The sequence below is a fragment of the Merops nubicus genome, unplaced genomic scaffold (assembly GCF_000691845.1).
Source record: "Merops nubicus isolate BGI_N331 unplaced genomic scaffold, ASM69184v1 scaffold20012, whole genome shotgun sequence".
NCBI classification, from domain to species: Eukaryota; Metazoa; Chordata; class Aves; order Coraciiformes; family Meropidae; genus Merops; species Merops nubicus.
In genome coordinates, this window is record NW_008591832.1 from 55461 (window position 1) to 77453 (window position 21993).

General features: G+C 37.0%; 1 protein-coding gene across 1 annotated transcript in view; it reads left to right on the forward strand.

Moving 5' to 3' along the window:
- The window catches only part of LOC103767858 (NADP-dependent malic enzyme-like), a gene marked incomplete at its 3' end in the record, with an annotated part of 54057 nt that overhangs the window by 7873 nt on the left and 24191 nt on the right, over positions 1-21993 (forward strand). Inside the window, exon 3 of the mRNA XM_008934986.1 lies at positions 21716-21791. Coding sequence (XP_008933234.1) covers positions 21716-21791 — 76 coding nt within the window. The remainder of the gene's footprint in view (positions 1-21715; positions 21792-21993) is intronic.

Below are 21993 nucleotides of genomic sequence, written 5' to 3' on the forward strand. Positions count from 1 at the left end.
TTTTTTTTTTTGTGAATTGGTGGAAATTTTGTCCAGGGAGAACTTAAAAAGGTGCCCTTAATCTTTCTCCTCTGGTTATTAAGACTAAAATCTTAGTTCATGTCACTCTGTCACTAATACATTTTTGGATCTGTATAGTTAAATTGAAACACTTGAAACAAATTACACTATAGACACGCAGTTGGCACAGATACACTGGGTAACAAGGACTTCTGAATTCTCCACTATGCAACTAAATCACTCTTTAGCCTCTCCTGTAATGAGAGTTGAATAGACTGTACAACTTCATAGATTGGTTTGATTTGTTAATGTATGTCACTACATGCTTACATTGTATTTTCCTTTGTTTCAAATATGAAGTGAAAAGCTTTCAAAAGCAAGTCATAATAGCAGGAATACATACATTGGGCAGGCTTTGGAATAGCAAGCTGAACATATAAGTAATATTGTACTAACATTCTGTGTTCCCTGTGGATATTCCTTGGTTCTACTTTAAAGATCTTGTTATACTAGCTCATGGATAGTGAGCTTAATAATGATATATTTAGCTATTCTCAACAGTGACAATGGTGATCCAAGCACTCATTGAACATCCTCATATTTGTAGGTCCTTGAAAGTATGATTTGATATACCAATATTGGACTGAAATATTAATTTTTTTTTTCCAAAGAAAGTTCATTTTCTTACTGAAAATAAGGAAATTCAAGGCAGATTATACTATTTAGATGATTTCTTTCACTTATCATTGAAGTTAAAAAATGCATACCTTTATAGGACAGTCCATAATTATGTATTTCACACTGTTTTTCACTTCAGTTGAGCTGCTAATGAATGAATGATGTTTTAAACAATATTAAATCATGTTTTGACTGATGTCTGTTGGTATTCAGTTCTTGTATTCCTGATCTACTGAAGTCAGCCTTGGCTATATTTATCTGTCTGCTGCTTCCCCAACTACATGTGTGCTTTATATACATGACTGACTGGCTGGAGAGACATATAAGACATTTATAAAAATCTCTTTTATTTCTAGTTCTGCTGAATTGCCTCAGTGCTTTCAACTACATGTGTTAAGGATTCATTTAATTGAAGATGGCTGAAAAACATGTACAATTTTCTACCTAATAAGGGTGTCATAAATATTTTTTTAACAACAAAATATCATCTGCCAAGTCAGATGTTTACTCTTCCCCATAAAATTCCCACCTGTTATGTTCATGTTATCTTACTACCTCTCTCGTCTTCCCATACCACCTAGCTGATGCCAGTGCTTATTAGAGGTCTTGGAGGAAAGGACTGTGATGATTTTTTACCTCTGACAGACTCTTTCCTGCTTAAGAAGCATGTATATTTTGTGATCTTCCACTGCTCTCTGCTACAGAGATCTGTTTTTTTTCTAAAGAAAACATTTTCCAAATTACTCCAAAACCAACGGTGTAAAACAGTCATCATATTTTGGTTTGAAATCTATTGTTAAACATTATATACCAGCATCCCTCATAAACACCATGCTCCATGAGCTGAACTCACATGGAGTTAAAAAAAAAAAACCAAAACAACAAAACATTTAACTTAACATACAGAAGGAGAAATGAGTGAAAGAGATAAAATTTAGTCCAGTCTACACTTTTTTATGTTTTATATTAGCTGATTTTTTTCAGTTGTTACAATTCAGGAAACAGGTATGATTTTATCGTAGTTCTGAAACAAAGAAAGTTGTATTTGAAAGAGCTGTGTACATGTGTCTTATGCTGACGCTTATCTAAATGCTGTCTTTATTCATAAATTAATATTTTTCTTTCAGACTGTTTTTTTTTTTCCAGAATATTTTTATTACCTTCTCTTCCCACAGCTCAGAAAATGTTTGATATTTCATAGCTAAACAAAGATCCTATTAGAAACAGACTTGTTTATATAGGTAAAGAAAGTTAAAAATTATCCAATTACTGCAGATAGTATTTATTACACTGGAAGATGCAAAGCAATGTCTTATTATTCAGCTTAAATCTATAAGGGTTTTTATTATATTCAGTTAGATCTCTTTGTCGTGAAATGAGTTTGAAGCTCCTGGCTCATGAGTTATGTCTTCAGGAAAGGAATAATGGAAATTAATTTAGAGTTAGAAATATGTGTCTCATGGGGTCATGAAATGAGATCATCTTCTGTGACTTCCCTAGAAGTCTATATGGTCTCACATGATGTGCTTACAGTTACAGAAGTACACTGTGGCTCAGGCGAGATGTTTTTCATCCTGAAGCAGATTTTTGCAATTATAGAATAAAAATACATGGCTGACCAGCTGACTGTTGGTTAAGCAATATTTCTTCAGAAAACCAGCTGCAAAGTAACTTTACTTATTGATTTGAAGCTTGCCTGAGTGATTGGCATTTGTTTGTAAGTTCAAAATCACGTTAGTCACTGATAATATTCAGCTTAAAGTGTACCAGCTTAATGAATGAGTGTTACTCTAGAAATTAACAGTAGAGATCTGGCAGCAGATCTTTAATGTGCACCTTAGAAGACTAGTCTATCTGGTCTTCCTCACAGCCGTTGAGGAAGCTGAGGGAAGAAAGAGGCTTCTCCAGAGGGTAGGTCAGATGAGGAGTTTAGACCTGTACAGATAAAAACTTTAAAGACTTATACTGGTATTATAATGGACTTGTGGTTTTATTGCAAGCTATCATTAAGACTAAATCAGAATTTCTACTGGGTGACTTTTTGATGCAGAGTTTCTATTCATCATTTAAAAATAAATTCCTAAAGTAAAAAATCCTTCACTTGTACAAAACATGTACATAGGACAACTCTTGCTGACTTACCAAGAAACAATCTATTTCTGTAAATGGATTTCTGGAACATAACAGCTCTTTCTGTTGCTTTATTCATCCAAAAAGAATAAATATGGGAAGGCTCAATGGAAATTTCCTCTTGGAATCCAAAATCAACATTTTACATTGTACAGAGAACACCCAACAGTTTAAGGTTCTTGTGTAAACTCAGCGTTCAGAGAGGGGAGGAAAAATTGCCAAGTATTGCTATGCTGAAGACTTGGATGTTGTTAAAGTGTTACGTGACTGTTTATGTATTTCCATTCCTAGAAGGAAAAGCCATTTCAAACAGAATATGAGCAGAGCAAGCCCTGGTAACTATTGCATCCACACAGGCATGGCAAGGTTCTTCTGAAATAGCTTCCTGATGCAGTCAGATGTTGTCACACTAACTAGGAACCAGTTTTAAAGTAGCTATATTGAATCTGATGCTGCATTTAGAAGATACAGATGCAGTCTGTTAAAAGACAAAGTATATCAGTCTTAGCTTTGAAGTTGTTTTTCTTTTTTCCTTTTTTCTTTTTATATATAGAAGGTCTTATTCAACAAACTGTTCTCACAGTTCTCTTCTGAAATAATTATTTCAGCTCTTTTTTTTCTTCTTTTCCTTCCTCACAAATGACTAGATATAGCATATCTAGAGGCCTCTTATTCACCCCAAATCTAGCAAGATTACATTTTGAATTGACTTCTAGTAAGTGTTTTTAAAATGGGTTTGATTTAGCTCTTAATGATTTTAGAGAGCACTTGGCATGTTATTATCACACTTTAGTTCCAGCTTTTCAGAAGGCAATTTTTTGAGGGTTTGCAAGTGCTGATATAATACCAGATTTTTCCCTCATTGACGTGTGTGACTGACTCAGCACATACAACTTTGATTCTTTTCCTCATACTCCTCAAGGGAAATGTGTTTATTTACATTTATTGTATGTATTTACATTTGCAGTGGTTCAGATGCAGTGTAGCTCATGCAGGTGCTGCAAGTGTGAGTTCTTTTTTTGTTGACATAGTAATGTTTACATATTGAGATGGTCAGCTGCAAGACAGCATCACTTTTTTGTAAAGAAAATGAATTGGAGAATAGGGAAGTATTTATTTCCTGTGACAGAACTTACAAAATGAGACCTTGGCAGCAAAAGTTGCAGTCTGTTTGCCAGCACAAGGTTGATCCTGCAGTATATTTAATAATTGTTTTTGTCTGTGTTTTTTTAATGAGGCTTTCACTGAAGTCTGGATTTTTCTTAATTCCGTTGGATGCCTTTGACATCCAGCTCTCTTCAGAAACCAGATTTGGCTTACAAGAGGCCAAAAACTTGTCAAGTACTCCTGGATCGCACAATCCAAGAAATTTCAGTTCATGGTGCTTCTTTGTGACTGTTGCCCTCAGATATGTGATATTTTCTTGATTGAAGAACAAAGCTTTAGAGGTTTTATTAATATGATTGTTGCTGTGGATAATTATCTCAGTATCTTCATTTAGTTAAAACTGATTATTGTGTAACATAATATATTAAAAGATGTAAAGCAATAGTTTCAGAGTTATTTTTCTGAGTTTTTTTCCTATAAAAACTGCAGAATTTTCATCTGAAAGTGAAAAAAAGAAAAGTGTTGGGGTTTTTAAATGGTCTCTTGTAAGGGCTACATTGTTAGGGCAGTCTCGGAAATCAAAATGTGTTGCAGTAATACTTAAAGACAGCAAAAAGCTTCAATGAAAATAGCCTGGTGGGGTTCCATTCTCCAACAGGCACTGGTGTGGGTTGTGTGTTTTAAGAAGATGGCTCAGGTGGCAGGTTATTGTGTAACACTATGACAGAATTAGCATAAGAGGTAACATTTCCTGAAATATTGGGTAGTCTTAGTAACTTCAATGGCCTGATGATGATGGCACTTGCAGCCCTTCACCAAGCACTTTTGAAATATATGTTGGTTAGGTGTTTTCACTTTTGTCCCTTGAGAAAACGACAATGGTTGACACTTTACACACATCTTTTTTCGCTTGTTTTTTGTATAACCTTTCCTTTGAATTCAAGCACCGTGACATCCAGTAATTCTACACTTTGGCATGATTCTGATCTTTTCTGTTACCTTCATCGAGCTAAAACTTAGGTTAGCATGCTCTGGCTTCCTCAACTTGGAAGTAAGGCTGACAGATTCTCCTACCATAACAGTTGCCCTGTACTAAAAAGCTGGAGAAGGAGAAGGGGCCCAGTGTGGGTGTTGAATTCTAGACTGTCTTCTAGAGAAAGCACACTACGCTGGGTTGTGCCCACACTGTATTCAACCAGTAATGCTGCTACAGGGGAAGGTGTGAGAATCTTGTGTAGACGGTGTTAGTTGGCCTCGTTTTGGCCTTAGAGTGCTTGGTAAATGTTAAGCCAATTTCTCATCCTAAGAAACAGTAGACTGAAAAAAAAGCCTTGGGTTTTGACAGCATTAGGATATTCTTTAGTTTATATCTATGTAGTCATCTGGTCTGTCTTGAACTGTGTTAAATTCATGGCTTTTGGTAGTATTTTAGCAATAGGTTTCATCATTTAGTTATAGAGTGAATTTTTCTCTTTTTATTAAACTTGAATCTTAGAGTAAAATCACAAATTATTAGCTTGTGGTAAACATAGTCCTGACCTAGCATTATGAAATATAATGTCCTCCATGTGGTGTTATTTTTTGTACGTGCTTGTACTTGCATGTAAGTATTACCTGCTGCATTAATGGAAGGGGATGATATTTACAGGAGTCACACTTGGAGCTATTCTTTCCTTTCTCAGTCTTGACTGAGTTGGAGCTTTACCTGTTATTAGCCCCTTCCTACTCTCATGAACTGCATACATAATTTCTTTGGAGCTAATTTTCTGGGGGCTTTTCATCATGGTCATAAAAGTTTTGTCCTAAAATGCATCACAAGCAAGGAATTTTTGGCTTTCAGACCTAAGTTCATACCTCTTGATGGTGCATTGCTCTGTTTTTTCTGGAGGGAGTACATCTGGGCTGTGAGCAGGAGGAAATGAGGCCGTCCCTATTTAAAGCACGACTCTCAAAATGTTTGGCAGCAATCAGTGTTTGATCATTTTGTTTCCCCTCTTAGCACAGTCTTCTGAGGAAGAGAGCTAGCAAGCATCACGGCTCTTCTACAGACATCCTCGGTGCTTTCTGTGCAAGAGTGCCAAAATTAAAGTACTAGTCATTCCCATCTCTGTGTTTCCTTGTCCGTTTCCTTCATACAGTCCTGCATATTTCCAGGGAATCCCTGTCCTCATTTGGTTTGTATTGTTATTTTTCACATGTTTCCACTATCTCTTGTGTGAGGTTAGAACAGAAAGTTCTCCCTTCTCCATAAATTTGGAGGACTCAAATTTATCTTTGTCAAGGGCATCCTCACTCTGAGCCAATGGGAACTTAACACTTCTATGAGTTTTGGCATATGATTATTATCTTCCTTACTGTTCAGCCTACTGAGAGAGTCCTCTGAAACAAAGGCATTTCTTACTGATGCTTTTTTTTCACATGAGAAGGGAAGTTTATGTGACAGTTATTAATGCAGTGCTTATTAGACCCTTCTCATTTGGTTTGTTAAAACAGTTGTCTTGTGGATCTACATGTAGAAGACCATACAGAACATACATGATCCCACGTTAAATGTCCTTACTCTTAACTAATTTTTTCTCTCTAGTGCAAATCCCACATAAAAGGTAGTCTATATCCTTTTCAACAAACAATATTGTTACATTTGTAAAATAATGATATTCTTTTGTCAAGTTATGGTTTCATATCAAAAATTAGAACTTGTACCAATATGTAACCACATTACTCTTCAATGTCTTCCTTTTTCCCTGAATTTTTAGAGAAATTTTGACTATGCCAGCCTACAATACTGCCTTCTGGTTACAAGTTTCCAGATTTCCCAAAGTAGTACATTCCTTAATGAAATGTACTTTAAGAGCAGAGAATTTATTTAGCTTTCACACCTCAACTTGTCCAAAGACTTGGGAGCAATGCTAAAGTAGCAGGTAATCTAGTACAGGAGAGGTCTACTCATTGTCTCTGTCCTACTCCATTCAAGCAGTATTTATCTACCTAAAATTTCCCCTCATGCAACACCCTCTGTCATCTTGCCAGATTTTTACAGCTCCCTAATTGTTAACATCATTTGGACCCCAAAACAAATGTTTTAGAGTCATTTGCTTCAATAAAAGCCATAACTTTCCTTAGTTCAACACCTTTTCAGGGACAGACTCTCAAATCCCATGCAATGTTTGGAAGTGGATGTGATTTCATCTTTACCTCTTGTGCAAAATGATAGGTCTAGTTGCCTACCTTCTGTACTGGGGAGCTTCAGATGGGCTTGAAGTTGTGGCCTGCAGTTGGCAATAGTTTGTGTATTGCATCCATTCCAGTGAGTTGGAATTCTGCACCTTCCTAGCACTCGTTTGGGACAACACAGACAAGTGACAGCTTGTGCCACACGGACAAACAGGATGGTCCAACATTTTTTCAGGTGTCTTTTGGAGCAGGAACTTGAACTTCCAGATGCTTTTACTGAGAGAGTATGAACTCCCTTGTGGATGATGCTAGTAATGTCACATTGTCTAAGACTGTGCTTAAAGTAAATTGAGACACAGCACTTAAACTGCTGGCTCCAGCACAACACAGGTGATAATTTTGGTTTGAATCCTTGTGTTGGAGACTTGAATTTTTTGCAGTTAGTGATTTTCAGTGTATTGATGTCAGCTTTGCACCACAGTGTCTCAAACTCTGGTAGTTTGGAGTAGCTTTCAGAGAAAGAACAGATTAATTTTAATCTTTTGGAACATACTTAGTAATAATAAATATTTTTTTGGTGTCAGTCTCAGTTGCTCCATAATTTGCTCTAGGGCTCTGGCCACAGCATCACAGCCTATGACATACATACTAGTTTACTCCTAGGCTTCTCTCTAGAGCAATGCAGATGATTTGCTGCAGGAGGTGAGGTAAATCTTTTGGTGCAACCAAATACAGTCATAAACTGTAAATTTAGAAACTGCTTTATCTGTGCAGAATAAATGGTCTCTCCTTTGATGAAAAGAGGTTATGAACAGAAAAGAAGCCACAGCTTATTTATTGAGGCTGTTGTGCTTACCTTAAGTTCATGCATGCTTTTTAGACTGACAATAAAAGGTCCTTTTAGAAGACATATGTGTTATCTCATGGTGTGCTGAGACATGCAAGGGACTCTTGAAGAGTGGGACAACAATTGCATGGATGCTATAAAGTAGTTGAAGTTGCTTTCTATCAATGTATTCAATACACAACTGAAGTCAGCTGATGGTTCTCTACTTAAGCAGCTGTGACATCCTTGCTGAGTGTTTCTATAGTAGGCACCTGTGCTAATGCCTATTTAAGTTGAACTTGCTGGTGCTGAGGAGTTACAGAGTTTGGATTTTGGATGTGAAGTCTTCAGTTTTTATAAAAGTACCTCTTCTGAAACCCTCTTAGAGGAGGTAGCGCTCTCCAGGGCAAGCACTGCAGGGACTGCTTAGTAGGGTGCACCTACATATGGAGCAGCACTTAAAGGAAGATGAGCTGCTACTTTTCTGTAGCTGTTAGTTGTTCTCTGAGATGTGAAGTGTATGCACTTATAGGCTATTCTCTCGCCCGTCCATGTGCTATTTAAACTTGCAATTCATTGCTTGGGATGTACTAAATAAAAGATGTGTGTTTCTTTTTCCTTCCTAGGGCTATACTGTGGAAGGGAAAGGGCCTATTTCCAGATATCAATGGGATAAAAAAGAAATGGCATTACTGCATGTATTTACAAGTAGATACCACCAGCAGTAGGGATGTACAAGTTGGCAACGTGAGCAGCTGGCAAAGAATTGTTACAGGTGACTGATGGGCATCTAGTTTTGTGTTAGGGTTTTTTAAATATTAAGATCTTCTTAGAGATAGAGGAATCCTACTCTCCTTCTCTGCAGAGTTTTTTTTCCCAAGTCCCCAGTAATTCCTATTGCTACCTCCTGACATTGCAAAATGAGGTATCAGTAGTATTTCAGAAGAGACATCAATGACTTAGAAACATTACAGTGCTTTATTAGCTCATTCTGTGTATATCTCAGCCCATGCCCAGAGGATGATTTGCCTTAGGTGTGTGCTTATGCTGGAATTTCTCCAGCTCTCATTTTCTGTACATTTGTTGCATGTCCTTTGGCACCACCCACATCCCCTACTTACACATTCAGCAGCTTTTCTGTTTAAAATACTTTCATTACTCAGTGGTCTAACATTGTATCATTGCTGCACTTCCAATGCAAGATCTAGGATCTTTAAAAAAAAAAAAAAAAAAAAAAATCAGTTGTATCTGTGTTTGTTGAAGCCCAAAATAGAAAATCTCATTGAAATCGCTCCAACTTTACAGTAACTTGGATATTTTAACATGATAGTTTTCTACCTCTGTCTAGAACCTTTAGAAGCTTTCTAAATAGGGTAAATAGGTCTTAAAATGGAAAATTTAAAATTCTGAGAAGGCATAAATATTTTCAGCCTTTAAGAGCATAACTATGGGATGATTGTATGTTTAATATAGTTTGTATTTCTCTGTATTTATGGCTAGATGCTTTTAGTCTGGGAGACTTACTACTTTTGAGACAGGCATATGTTGCTGTTGATACAAGGCTTCTGAAAAAAGAAAGAGAAAAGTTTTGGAATAGAAATGAACCCTTTTATTTCTTGCATGGCATTTTTGTCCTTTTTAGCAAACTTTCATACCTTTATGCAATGGTTTTCTTATGTTCAGTAAAAAGTGTCAGCAGTGTGAATTATAATAAACTTAAAACAAATATAAAAAGACCAGGTCATTATAACTTTACCAAATCTAGCATTAACATGGTGTAACTTGCATTTAGGTAGAGAAAGGTTAGTGAGACATTTGTCCTCCTGATCACTGCTTTCTAAGTTAAGTGGTGGCATTGCAAGTCAGTTCTGCTTTGTATAAGGACCTTTTTCTCCTCATGAGTATTAAGTGATTAAATCATGTGCAGGAACTCTTGTTTTTTAGAAAACAGCTGTAAGCATACAAAAAACTGCTGGGAGCATAGGTGAAAGAGATGAAATGGTAAGAATGCATATAAGCCAAACAAAGCAAGTAATTCTTGTAAGAAGAGCAAGGACTGATAACCAGAGGGAGACATTGATGGAGAAGACATAAATCACCTGGTGGAAATAAGGGGTGGACTCCAGGGGAGCATTTACTGAGAAGTATGAAGGAAAGCAAGCTTCAGTTTGCGCTGAATGAGACCCTGTCCCTTTGGCACAAAGATGGTCAGAAGCCAGTTCTCATTTTTGTCTCACTATTCCCAAAGCAACTGCATTTAACTGTAATTTCTATTTAGTCTTAAGGAAAAAAACAATTTAGGAGACCTCACAGCTTTATTTCAGTGTATTCTAGAATAAGGAAATTCACTTCTCCTTTAGGGTTTTTGGTGCAGAGTTCCAGCTAAGGGAGCAGCTTACAGAGACACAGCAGCACATTTCCATTTACAGAAGTGCACCATATTATGGAAGCTTTTTTATCTTAGAGGTGGGGTGGTTTTTTTTGTTTACACTTTTCTGCTGGAGTTCTTTATCATAAGCACATATGAATGTACAGGTTTGCTGCACTGCGTGTTGAGTGGCAGATTGTTCATGCTGACTGTTCTAGCCATCCAGAATGAGCTCCTTAAACATGACATGTAGATGTTTGCTTCTGAAAATGAAATACAGAATACAGTTTGCTTCCTGTTCAATTAATTAATGTGGGTTTTTTTAATAACAAATAACTAGAATATGAGTATGGAGTAATTTGTGGTTCTCGGGTAACTAGCATATCTAAAAAGATTTCAATTCTGCCCTGTTTCTCTTTGCTGCAAGCAATGCACCTATTTCTATTTTCAGTTTGCCACTTCATATAGAGTGTAAAAATACTGCAGTGCATGCACTGAAGTGAGATTCTTCTTTAGGATGGTCATAACCTCAGTCATTTGAGTGGTTGGTACATTGCATTAAAGCTTTACAAAGAAACAGATGTACCTCTTTTTGATATTGAACTTGAGCCTTCAAGTTCCTTGAACAGGTAGGAAGCTCATAAATAACCTTTCAGAAACACTTCTGCTGTGACTGCTAGGTGTTGCTTTTTGAATACTTCCATCACCTCATAAGCCTGCTTCCAAGACTCTATTCCAAAATGCTGCATGCATTCCATATCCTGTGCTGCTTTTTTTTTTTTTTTCATGTAGGCATGTAGTAAAAGCTAGCAATATTAGCCATTTGTGTTAGCCAGTGTCATGGTATGCTGCATCTTTCCCCAAAATCTTGATACTGACTTATGAAATGAAAAACTTTGTGGGGTCATGACTGAATATATATTAAAAAGGAGAGAAAGTATAATACTATTGGCCTCTAATGGATGAGGTTAATTTTTATGACTGTGGGCCAGATATATTCCAGATGTTTAATGCTTAAAGTGTTACCTTGGGATTCTATCTAGTCTAACTTTTTTTTCTCAAATTTCACAGTAAAAGCTTCTAGTAATTTTTGAGTCAGAAAATTACTAGTTTATTTGTAAATATATTCAATTCCCTATAATTAAATACACTTAATATGAATAATATAAATATAAATTTCTTGGGGTTTGGTGGCAAGATTTTAATATCTGAGTGAATATGAGTGAATTTTAAAGAAGAACTGGTATGTTGGAACTTTGTTAACAGCAGATAACGTAGTCTTAAAAATAGTCATGTATGCATCTCAGTTTTCCTGTGTGAGTCAAGACCTGGCCCTGAAGCTTTTTTCCCATGTTAAAAGCTGTTATTGGACACAGTCCTAAAAATTTTGTGTATCTCATACATTCATGCATGTTGTAAATTTAACAGGGAATAATAGCAGAAAGAGTGCTGCAGATCAGGTTGTTTGCTTTTTTCTATTTTTAAGGCTTATATTTTTAAAAATGGAAAATATGGGTGTAGATTGATGGGAATTATTGTATTTTTTATATAGTTGCAATAATTGCAACTTGCAATTGTAATAAATTAGTTCAAATTGCAAGACCAAATGAAAACAATAATTGAGTATGAGATGGATGTACAGCCAATCCCTTCTTACACCAAGGACCTACTGCCACAGCACTTTTTTGGAGTTCAGACTAAATTGATCTATATTTTGACCAGTTCTGACAACATTTTGTGGAATCTTCTGAAATATTTTAGCTTAAGATCTGTCTTTAAAAATAATTTAGCATTTCACTAAGACTGTAACTTAGGAGATTTCTGTTATTATACACTTTTTAAAGATGAGCGTCTCTTAAACACTTCTGTTTGGTTTGGAATGTTGTCAGGGTTGGTTCTGGTTTTTAGGAAGTTTTTATGGATATGTGTAGCCTCATGAGATGTTGTTGAAGCTAAAGGGTGTGTGCAGATGCATATACCCTGGCATCCTTTGAAACGAGTGAGAGCGCCCTGGTGTGCCAGGCCTTGCACGCTCAGGGTGTGAAAAGCCAAACCAAACATCATCTGATGCAAACTCTCTTCATCAAAATTTTCTTATCCAGATCTCATTTTGCAGTACTTTAGGTTTCCAGGCTGTTCAGCAGAGGCTGAGGTTCAGGAAGGCCGAGCCTGGGGTCTTGCATGAGGAAGGTTGCAGGCCCAAAATGGGACAGGGGCAGAAGAGGGGGTGGATGTGGACTTTGGGATCTTCCCACTGTTTTCCTGGCACCTGATCCTGCAATCAGTGATGCAGTTCAGCAGTTTGGTCAGCATTGATGGATTCAACTGTTTAAAATAGCAGCTGATTTCAGACCCAAGTGTTTTTTGAACACCCGTGAGGGTACCCTTTGTTCCTTCAGCTGCAGCTTGCTCTTGGGCATTACCTTTCCTGCAGGCCTCTGTGCTGCACTTGCTCTTACCCCGTGTAATGGTGAGTTGCTATTAATCACTGCAACAAATAACTTGCAAGAATGTCAAAACCATTGTGGATGTATGAGAATCCAATCTAATGGGTTATTTTGCATTAGCAAGACTTTATGCTTAGACTTTATCCCTCAGATGTTGCTTTGAGGGATCACTGATTCACTGTGAGGTCCCAAGGAGGATGCTGTATTAGAGAATACAGCTGGCAATAAACTCAAGCCCATAATTATTTTCTTTTTATAAGTCTGTAACTTAGATATTAAAGTTTAAGCAGAAAACAATTTGAATGTAACTTCTGTGAATATCTATGAAATAACTGAGGCTGAGTCATTGCTAGCTTTTCAACTCAAATTCCGTTATATTTAACCTCTTAATACTATTTGAGTAATTGTAGGGCACAATACTCACACTATACCTATATTCAATTCTCTTAAAAGTTTCTAAGGAATACAATGTCCATTTTGTAAATATTTGAAAATTACTCCAATAACTTCTTTTCTTTTACTTCCCTCGCTCAGAGTAACGGTTGTGATGTGAAAGCTTGTTTGGTTTTGTCTTAAGATTAAATAGTTTAATATATATCTTAAAATGTGCAGATGGTTAGTCAAGATCTGTGCTTTTTCCGTATGTTATGCCTGCCTTTACATGCTAAAATACAAGAGACTTGCTTTCAATTGCTATCTGCTGATAGAATGTCCACTGAAAGAATTAAGAGGTTTCTGTGTATATTTGAAGTGGAACACCACCCAAAAAGCATTTGCTCTTAGGAAATCTGCTTGAACAGCTATTTTCGTTTTACTGCTAACACGCCTTATCTAAAACTAGGGAAAATTCTAGGGAAAATTCAGTCTCTGTGAAAAGTTTTACCTCAGGGGAAGCCAAGGCAAAGTAACTGCTGTAGCTGACCCTGCTCAGGAAGGAGGCTTGTACTGCGTGATCTCCACTGGTCCCAGTGAACCTCAGTGATGCCATCTGTGATCTCCGTGATGTGGGTTCTCAGAGATGCTGCCAAATGCCGTACACAGACAGCTTGAGCCAGGGTGAAACAGCTTTCCTCTGTGCCCAGGTGCTCACTAGCAATCCTGGGTGACAAGTTTAACCTGGGTACTTTCATGTCAGCCTGCCTGCTTTCTGACATGTTACCTCTTAGCACTGAAGCACTTTGCCTTAGGAACTGCTCTGTCACTGTGACATATATTGAGCAGTTTCCTCCATTCCTTTTCAGCAGACAAGATCAACTCTACAAATGGAAGGTAACATCTCCTTTCAAAAGTGACTTCTTCATTAAAGTGGAAGTTGAGTAGGATATGCTGTAAGAAGAGGTGTTTTAGCAAGTCTTCACTTTTGTCCTTTTTAATGGTTATTAAGAGCAAATGATGGTAATTTAAAGGTCAATGAAAACTGGCTTAAAGGACTCTATTGTCTGAATACTGGAAATTTTCCATGTTCTAGTGAGCAAGGGCAGCACAAGTTGTTGAAGTAAGTAGAAGGACGTTGATTTCACTTGTTTGAGTACTTCACAGTTTAAATAGCATTTGAAAGTTTTTTAAAAAAAAAACACCATCAACATTGCAAGATTTCTAGTAGATGTGTGGTTGATGTTGTTTATTAATTTTTTTATGGTGTTAATTAGCATAAAATAGTATAAACATGAAAGCTATTAAAGCAGAACAGTGGGTTATTTTTTGTTTTAAAAATGAATGGATCTGGCTCTAGTAAACCATTCTCTCATTCACAACCTTCAAATAGTTCTATTTGTGTCTATTAGAGTGTAAGTAATTAAGTTATTTATTGAGCAACTGACAGAAGAATGTAAGTAGCTTCTGGAGGAAAATAGCCTTGGCTCTTAAAACACAGTATTTCTCAAAGTCTGCCTTTTCAAATAAACACATCCCAACTAATTGCTGTTATGTCATTAAGCAACAATGCATAAAAGCTGTTTGTCTAGATGAATGATACTTTAGGAATATAGTAAAATCAACAGATTCGTGTTTTAAGAAGTGAATATAAAGAAGGTATGCTTAGATCTTCTTTGTTGCATCATTACAGTCCGAATACTTAGATCACAAAATGCTGTCCTATTTCCTTTTGTAATAAAGGATGTGAGGCACTAATTTAAAAAACGGTGTTATCTAGATATATATGAGTATTTTATAGAATTGATGCAAAAAAAATATCTGCAGTGAGAAAGGCTATGAAGTGTTGCTTTTAGTATGAAGTGTTCTTAATTTTCACCTGAAAACAGGTGAACGTTTCCCAACCCACACATTATGGTTTCCAAAATTAAGTAGAGACTTTTCGATTATTAGCAAATCAATAATTGCTTTATGTACCACGTAAAGCTGGTTTTAAAGTTTTGCTCTGTAAAGTTTATAATGCTTTACTCGGATTATTTTACCAGTGTAACATTTTTAGTGTTGAATGAGAGCAGCTGAGGAATTAATTCTTCATTGGGTTGCCTTTCATTCTACAAAGCTATGACTTCTTTAGTTCTACAGCCTGAGTTTACCCAACTGGCATTCTGACAAAGTGAAAGCAGCATGTTTCAAAAGTTCCTTTTGCAAAAGTCTTCTTACACTCAAAGTAGCCCTGCAGATGTTACACACTTTGGTAGCAAGTCAGGCTCTCGACTAGGAGAGCCCAGACTTGAGGAAGAAAAGTAGTAGGGCAGGAGCCATCAGCAACCTTTTCATTTTGTCCTTTTTCCTCTGCCTTCTCTCTGTACTGCTATGGCAAACTTGTCCCTTTTCTTTTTGCACTCGCCCACTCTGCTGTGTTACAATTAGTGAAACATAGGCTGTATGGAAGCTCTGGAGCTGGTTTCAGATGGAGAAGGGCAGAAGGGGCAATGTCTGTCTGCTCTGTCCCTGCCTGGGGATGGATCAGGAGTGTTACAGCTTGCTGTGTTGCGGGTTATTCAACAGCAGCCCCTGTTTCCCCACTTCCCCACATGGGCTGGAAGAGGGAACGTGTTGAGATCTGAAGGCAGTCTCTGGGCAGCTCTGCCTGTATCTGAAAATGCACCCCGATCCACCAGGGTTGTGACATTTTGCAAACTAGGATTTCTGGATTGCTTTGCCCACATCTGGAAGTTCCTGCAACCCATGGGGTTATTTGAACCAGCCCTTCTGACTGTAGTGCTACCTGGATGAAACTCTTTGAAGCACACAGTGTCCAGCATCAAAGAGACAAGGCAGAGCCATGGAGTCTAGTCGAAACTCTTAGGCAGACCTGCTGGCCTTTTCTGAAACCTTGTTTTCCTGAGGTCATGTTTTAAATGCCAGGCTTACAGCTGCTGTCTGCCAGGATAGTTTCATCACTTGTATGCTCTTAAGGCTAATTCATATTATAAACTACTGTTCTGTAAATGCAGCGAACTTACTTGTCTCTGCTATGTAGATGCTATTTTTAGCTGTAGTTAACTGTTAAGGCACTGCACTTACTGACAGGGATTGATAAGCAGCTTTGTTGGAGTTGGACACGTGAAAGGGTGCTACACTGACTGCTGACAATGGATAAAGAGTGCCATGAAACAGCATTTTCAGAAGGGAGTCTTGGAGTAGATGTATTACAAGGGCTTGTAGCAATAGGATGAGGGGTAGTGGGTTCAAATGGGAAGAGGGTAGATTTAGATGAGAAATTAGGAAGGAGTTCTTCCCTGTGAGAGTGGTGAGACAGTGGAACAGGTTGCCCAGGGAAGTTGTGGATGCTCCATCACTGGGGGGTATTCAAGACCAGACTGGATGGGGCTTTGAGCAACCTGGTCTAGTGGGAGTTGTCCCTGCCCATGGCAGGGGAGTTGGAACTAGATGACTAGGGTGCCTTCCAACCCAAACCATTCTGTGATTCTACGAAATAAGGCTAAATGCTGGTTTGCTCTTATGGCTGAATATTGACTGTTCAGACCACTTGACATTAGCATTTCTAATTTACAGTGAATAGGAACGCTGTACTTTCCTCTATTTTAATCACTTCCTTATGATTCTGTGCCAAATTTGGCCTTTGAATCACTAAAAAAAACTATAATGAGGCTTTCATTATTCTTTTAAGTATAGCTAACTGAAGTTGGCAGATGTTAGCATCTGTCTTCCAGAAGACTTGAAGCCACTTTCTTCTAAAAAATACATAATCAGTCATTTAGTTAACCATATGCCAAGCATGGCATAACATGTAGTATTTATAAACTTTTATGTCTTTTTTGTGTTAGTATGTTATTCTCCATTCTTTCATATGCTGCTAGTCCCTATCTGTTTTATGAACTGTATCTTACTCATGCACAGCTCCAGAGTTTCAGAGGTTTTAAGAGTGCAAACTGTTCTCTTAATGCTCCTGTCCTATTTTTGATGCTGGTTTTTTATTTAATCTCAGTTTTGCTTCTTATAACCTTTTCTGTTGAAATACAGTTTGTGTATGCAATGTCTAGAGGATAAAGAGCCCAGGTTTCTTTAACACTGATGAATTCAGGATGAAGGTCAATGGCTGCTGCAATTTCAGCATCAACTATTTTATTTATTGAAAGAAATACCTGTGCATCGTGAAGTAATGAAATTCACCCCTGTACAGAGGGAAAGGTAAAAAAATAAATCTATGAACAGCTGCATTTCTTAAATCAGCCCATCAGTTGTATTTATTAGGACTCAGAGGTCCTGAACAAATGTTAGTATGCAAGAAACCTGGTAAGGTAAGATGTAAGTAGAATTTTAAGTACATTTTCTATGAAGATGGGAGAACATATTGAACAGTTACAATGGAAAACATTATTATTTCTGGGTGGAAAAAAAGAACATAATGTTCTTTGGGGGCATATAGGTACTCTTAGTTTCTAATACAATGTTTGTATTGTACCACTTCTTAGGATCTTAACAAAAACAGGAGGGAATTTCAACAGAAACTAGCAAAGTAGTTTACCTCTTTCTTGTAAAGTGCTGGAGTTTGGGAAAATCTAAGCTCAGAAATAAACTGAGGCTGGTCCCTGAGATTCTATTATTATTATTATTGTTAAGCTTGTTGATTTAGGCTGCCTTGGAAGTGAAGTCACTTCTACTAGATTTCTATTTACAGTTCATAATTCAAATAACAGTTTTGAACATGTAGGGTTGTGAGAAAAGTTTGAACTTTTTTTCATTAAAAAATGTTTGGCATTTTCTGAGATGTTATTTTGCCTCCTTTTATTATAAGAAGAGGAAAGAAAGGATTGTTCTGTTACTGTGACACATTTTTCTAAGTTGTTCTTTAATAGAAAATACACAAATACATTGGAACATTGCTTTCTTGAAGCATAATAAACAAATATGCCATTTAATTCTGTTTACTTTCTTCTCCTATATCAGAGTTCTAATAAAACAGAGCTGAATTATGTGATGTAGAATGACCTCTACATAACTGGTAAACTTGCTCCACTGTATTGAGCTCAGTGACCCAAAATAGATGCACCCTTTGTTGAGTGGATCCCGATGTCCTAGTGTGGGTCCCCCCCTCACTCTTCAGAGCTCTGGTCGTGCTGGTAGCGTGACAACAAGAAAAGAGTTATAGTTAGTTCTTTACATAATTATTCCTCTGTTGTAGTTTCATATATTGTCTGGTTGTTTGAAGTGGGCATAAGTAGAAGTGGTTCCTTTGGCTAGACTGATATAAGCCAGTGCTGAACTGAAGGCTAGTTGAAGACAAAGTGTCTGAAGATGAGCTCCTCTGTGCTCGGACAAGTTCCACATAGGTCTGCATTGCACCAGGTTCAAAATGAACACAATCTGAAGACTAATCTGCTGATCCAAGCTTCAAGTCAGTTTTAAGTCCCAGTTTTACTGATTGGGCTTTTAAGCCTCATCAGGTCTCAATTTTTGCCTTGCAAGAAAAGATAATGTGTATAACTGAGATGTCAGTTTAAACAGAAAGGGTCAGACTGTGTTGTAAAAGCTACCTTTGCTTTTACAGTGAGCTTGCCAACCTGGGCTGTTCTGAAAGTGTGTGCAGGAGAACTTAAGCCTGCTTCCCCATGGGATGCTTTTCTTGGTAGATATGTGAATATGTGCAGGCTGGAAAACAAGCATCATGTTTTTCCTCATCTTTATTTTTACAAAACTTTAAGCAATTTTTGCCTGTATCTTGCTTCTTTCTCCATATGCTGAAGTTACTTGTCCATCTGCTGTAGCAGCCCCATCCTGAAGTGCTGTCAGAGAGATGCACATCACACGGGCTGTCTCTGGCTCTTCATCTGGCAGAACAAGGTGTGTGTCACTGACATGGCAGTACTTATTAATATTATACTCAAATGGATAATTCTGCTTACTTCTCAACTGAAAAACATACATAACTTAAATTCAAGTCGTGTAGTTTATCCCTTTCACGATTCTGTACTATGACAGACAAAAAATAACTGTAACATACAAATAGTTGGCAACTTTGTCAGCTTGTCTCACCTTATCCCACTTGCATTAATTGTATGCAGTTGGTGCTTTTCCTGGACATAGCATGACCTCATGGAAAAGAAATATTATATAGTGGTACCTTTTGGTGGTTGGCTACAGGTAGAATTGCCAACAAGTTCAGCCACAGGAATGTTGGTTGAATATTCTTGTGACTGACACTGCTGCACACTGGGGTTCTTCTCGCAACCTGGTGTAGATTCTCGCAGAGAATACCTTAAAGGAGAAAAGAAATGAAGGATAAGGAAAAGAGATCAGATAAAAGAATAGAAGATTCTTATCTCTTATTCTGTGCCCTTAAATCTTGGGATACCTTCTTAGTCAGGTTGATGTGTCCAGAAATGTTCTGCTAATCTATAGAAAGAATGGAGGGAAGGGGAGAGGGAGGAGAGTGAAACGCTTTCAACATGACTGTTTACACTTCAGCCCCTATTTTGCATTGCTGTTTGAATGTGATCCTGCTTGGACAGATTTCTGAAATACGCTCTCAATACTTATTCAAAGGTCCTTACAAATGTTCTAACAAAATTCCTTTTGGAGCAGCAACCCTGCCTTTATTTTCCTCTGCTGGGGAATTTATTCCATGGAGACCTCTCTCCGTAGCTTGCAAGGAAGAGGTCATTTAACCACACTGTGCTCAGCTCTGGCTCTTCAGAAAATGAATACAAAATCTTGCTTCATTTAACACGAATCTATTAGGTCGGTGTAAATTGGGGCACAGGGAGAAGAGGAGGGGCGATGCCTGTAGATAGCTTTCCTCTTACACTCTTCGTTTCCTTTCGCACACTCACGTCTCATGACTGACTGTCTCTGAGGGGAGAGGAATTCCTGTGCTGACAGGCGTTGCTTATTAAGAAACAACCGGTAGATGTAATTATCCAGCGTGGTGTATTTCTCCTGAGCATGGGGAATGGACACAGGAGGGGAATTAATTGGGAATACCAGAACCAGAGAATTCCCAGTTCCAGGGGGAAGTGCCTAAAATGAAATTCAAACGGTTAAAAAATGTAACCAGAAGAGGCTGATTTTTTTTTTTTTTCCCTTCATGCAGTGTATGTGTATTTTTCTTTTAGAACAGTTTTTATTTAATTAGCTACTTGATGTTGTAGTTTGTTTCTGAATCACTAACTTTAAGATTAAGTAATATTGTGGTTAATTATAATGTATCTTACACTGTCTTTTGAGTAAAATAATAAACAATTTTCTTTTTGATACCAAAGGGGGAAAGAAGACACATATATTAATTTAATTATAAAATTCAATATAAAAATAGAGATCACAATTATATAATGTATAAATATAGAAAAAATCAAATATGTATAAAATATATAACCATATGAAATTAAATGCAATATTTAGACTCATTTTAGTGCCTTGGCTAATACACTTTTATAACACTGCAGGAAATTCTTTACTTGACTTGGAATACTTGCAGCCATATCTGACAAGTGTTTCCCTGGGTTACTACTTTTATTTAGACCTACATGGGCGTGTACCCACCTCTATGAATATGGAGATATTGTAGTAGACTCAGATTTAAACTATTTTTCAATAGTCTTCTCTGAATTTTACTTTGTAATTTCTATAATAAGTAGATTAAATGTTTTAGAACAATTCCACAAGATAGCTCCTTATATATAGTAATGACAAGAAGGCATCTTTGGGATATCGTTGATATTTTCTTCATGGTTTTTGAGAGATTGAATTTAATGGGAGAAGTTTTTTCCACTATCTCACAGGAGAAAAGCAGATAAAAAATGGAATTAAGTCTGAGTGGATCTGGATGTCTGTCTCCGTGTCGAGTAAAATAAATGAATAATAAAATGCTGAAGAGTAGAATAAGACACTATATCAATTTTCCTGAAACAATAAGTGAAAATTGAAATGAGAATTACACTTTTCTGTCATTTTGGTTTATACTTTTCTGTAGTGGTGGAACTAAAAGCCCATCTAAAAGCATTATTCAAGATAAAAATGTGATGTGCTCAGCACTGTAGGATGTGCTACATGCTTCCAAATCAAAGACATTTTCATGTAGAGAATTTCCCACTATTGTAGGTGTCAAAGGGGCAGTTTAATTAAATAGGCAGACTGTTTTCTGAAGACTCCTGAATTCTTTTACATAATGGTAACATGTAACTTATTTTGGGTTTTGTTCATAGATTAAAACTTTGGCCTGTTCTTGTCTGTAAATATTAAGACCACTGGGGCATTAGTGGTTGCTGTCATATGATGAACGTGTTTTTTTGTCTGGGACAATAAATGAACACATTTGAACAGATAAGTGCTCAGTGAGCTTTAAAATCAACGCTTTTCAGAAGTGGATCTTACAGGTTCTCACTGCTCAGTGAAGCTTTACTGAGTTACATCTTCTCTGACTTTTACTAAATGCAAACATTTAATTTACTCATACAAAAGTGAGCACTTATTGAACTGAATCTAGATATGCTGGAAACTCTTTTGCATAGAGTTATTTTTGTATAAACAAATTTAATAATAAATTATTTAATTGCTTGTTTATGTGAAAAGTATTTTTTCAATTTGCAGAGGTCTTTTTATTACTATCCATGACCGGGGACACATTGCTACAATGCTCAAATCCTGGCCAGAAAGTGTCATCAAGGTAGGTTCGGTTTTGTCGCACGACAAAGTTGGCACTGTTTTGCACCCAAGGTGACATGGTTAAGATATTTTTATAAGCTTTTTAGCAATTAGATTTTTGTGATTTCTTAGCTCATTTTTTAGATCAAAACAGTGCTCTTAAAGCCAAAGTTTGAGGCTTTTAAATCCTTCCTTGTTTAGCTAGAGGCAGCCTTTGCTGATTA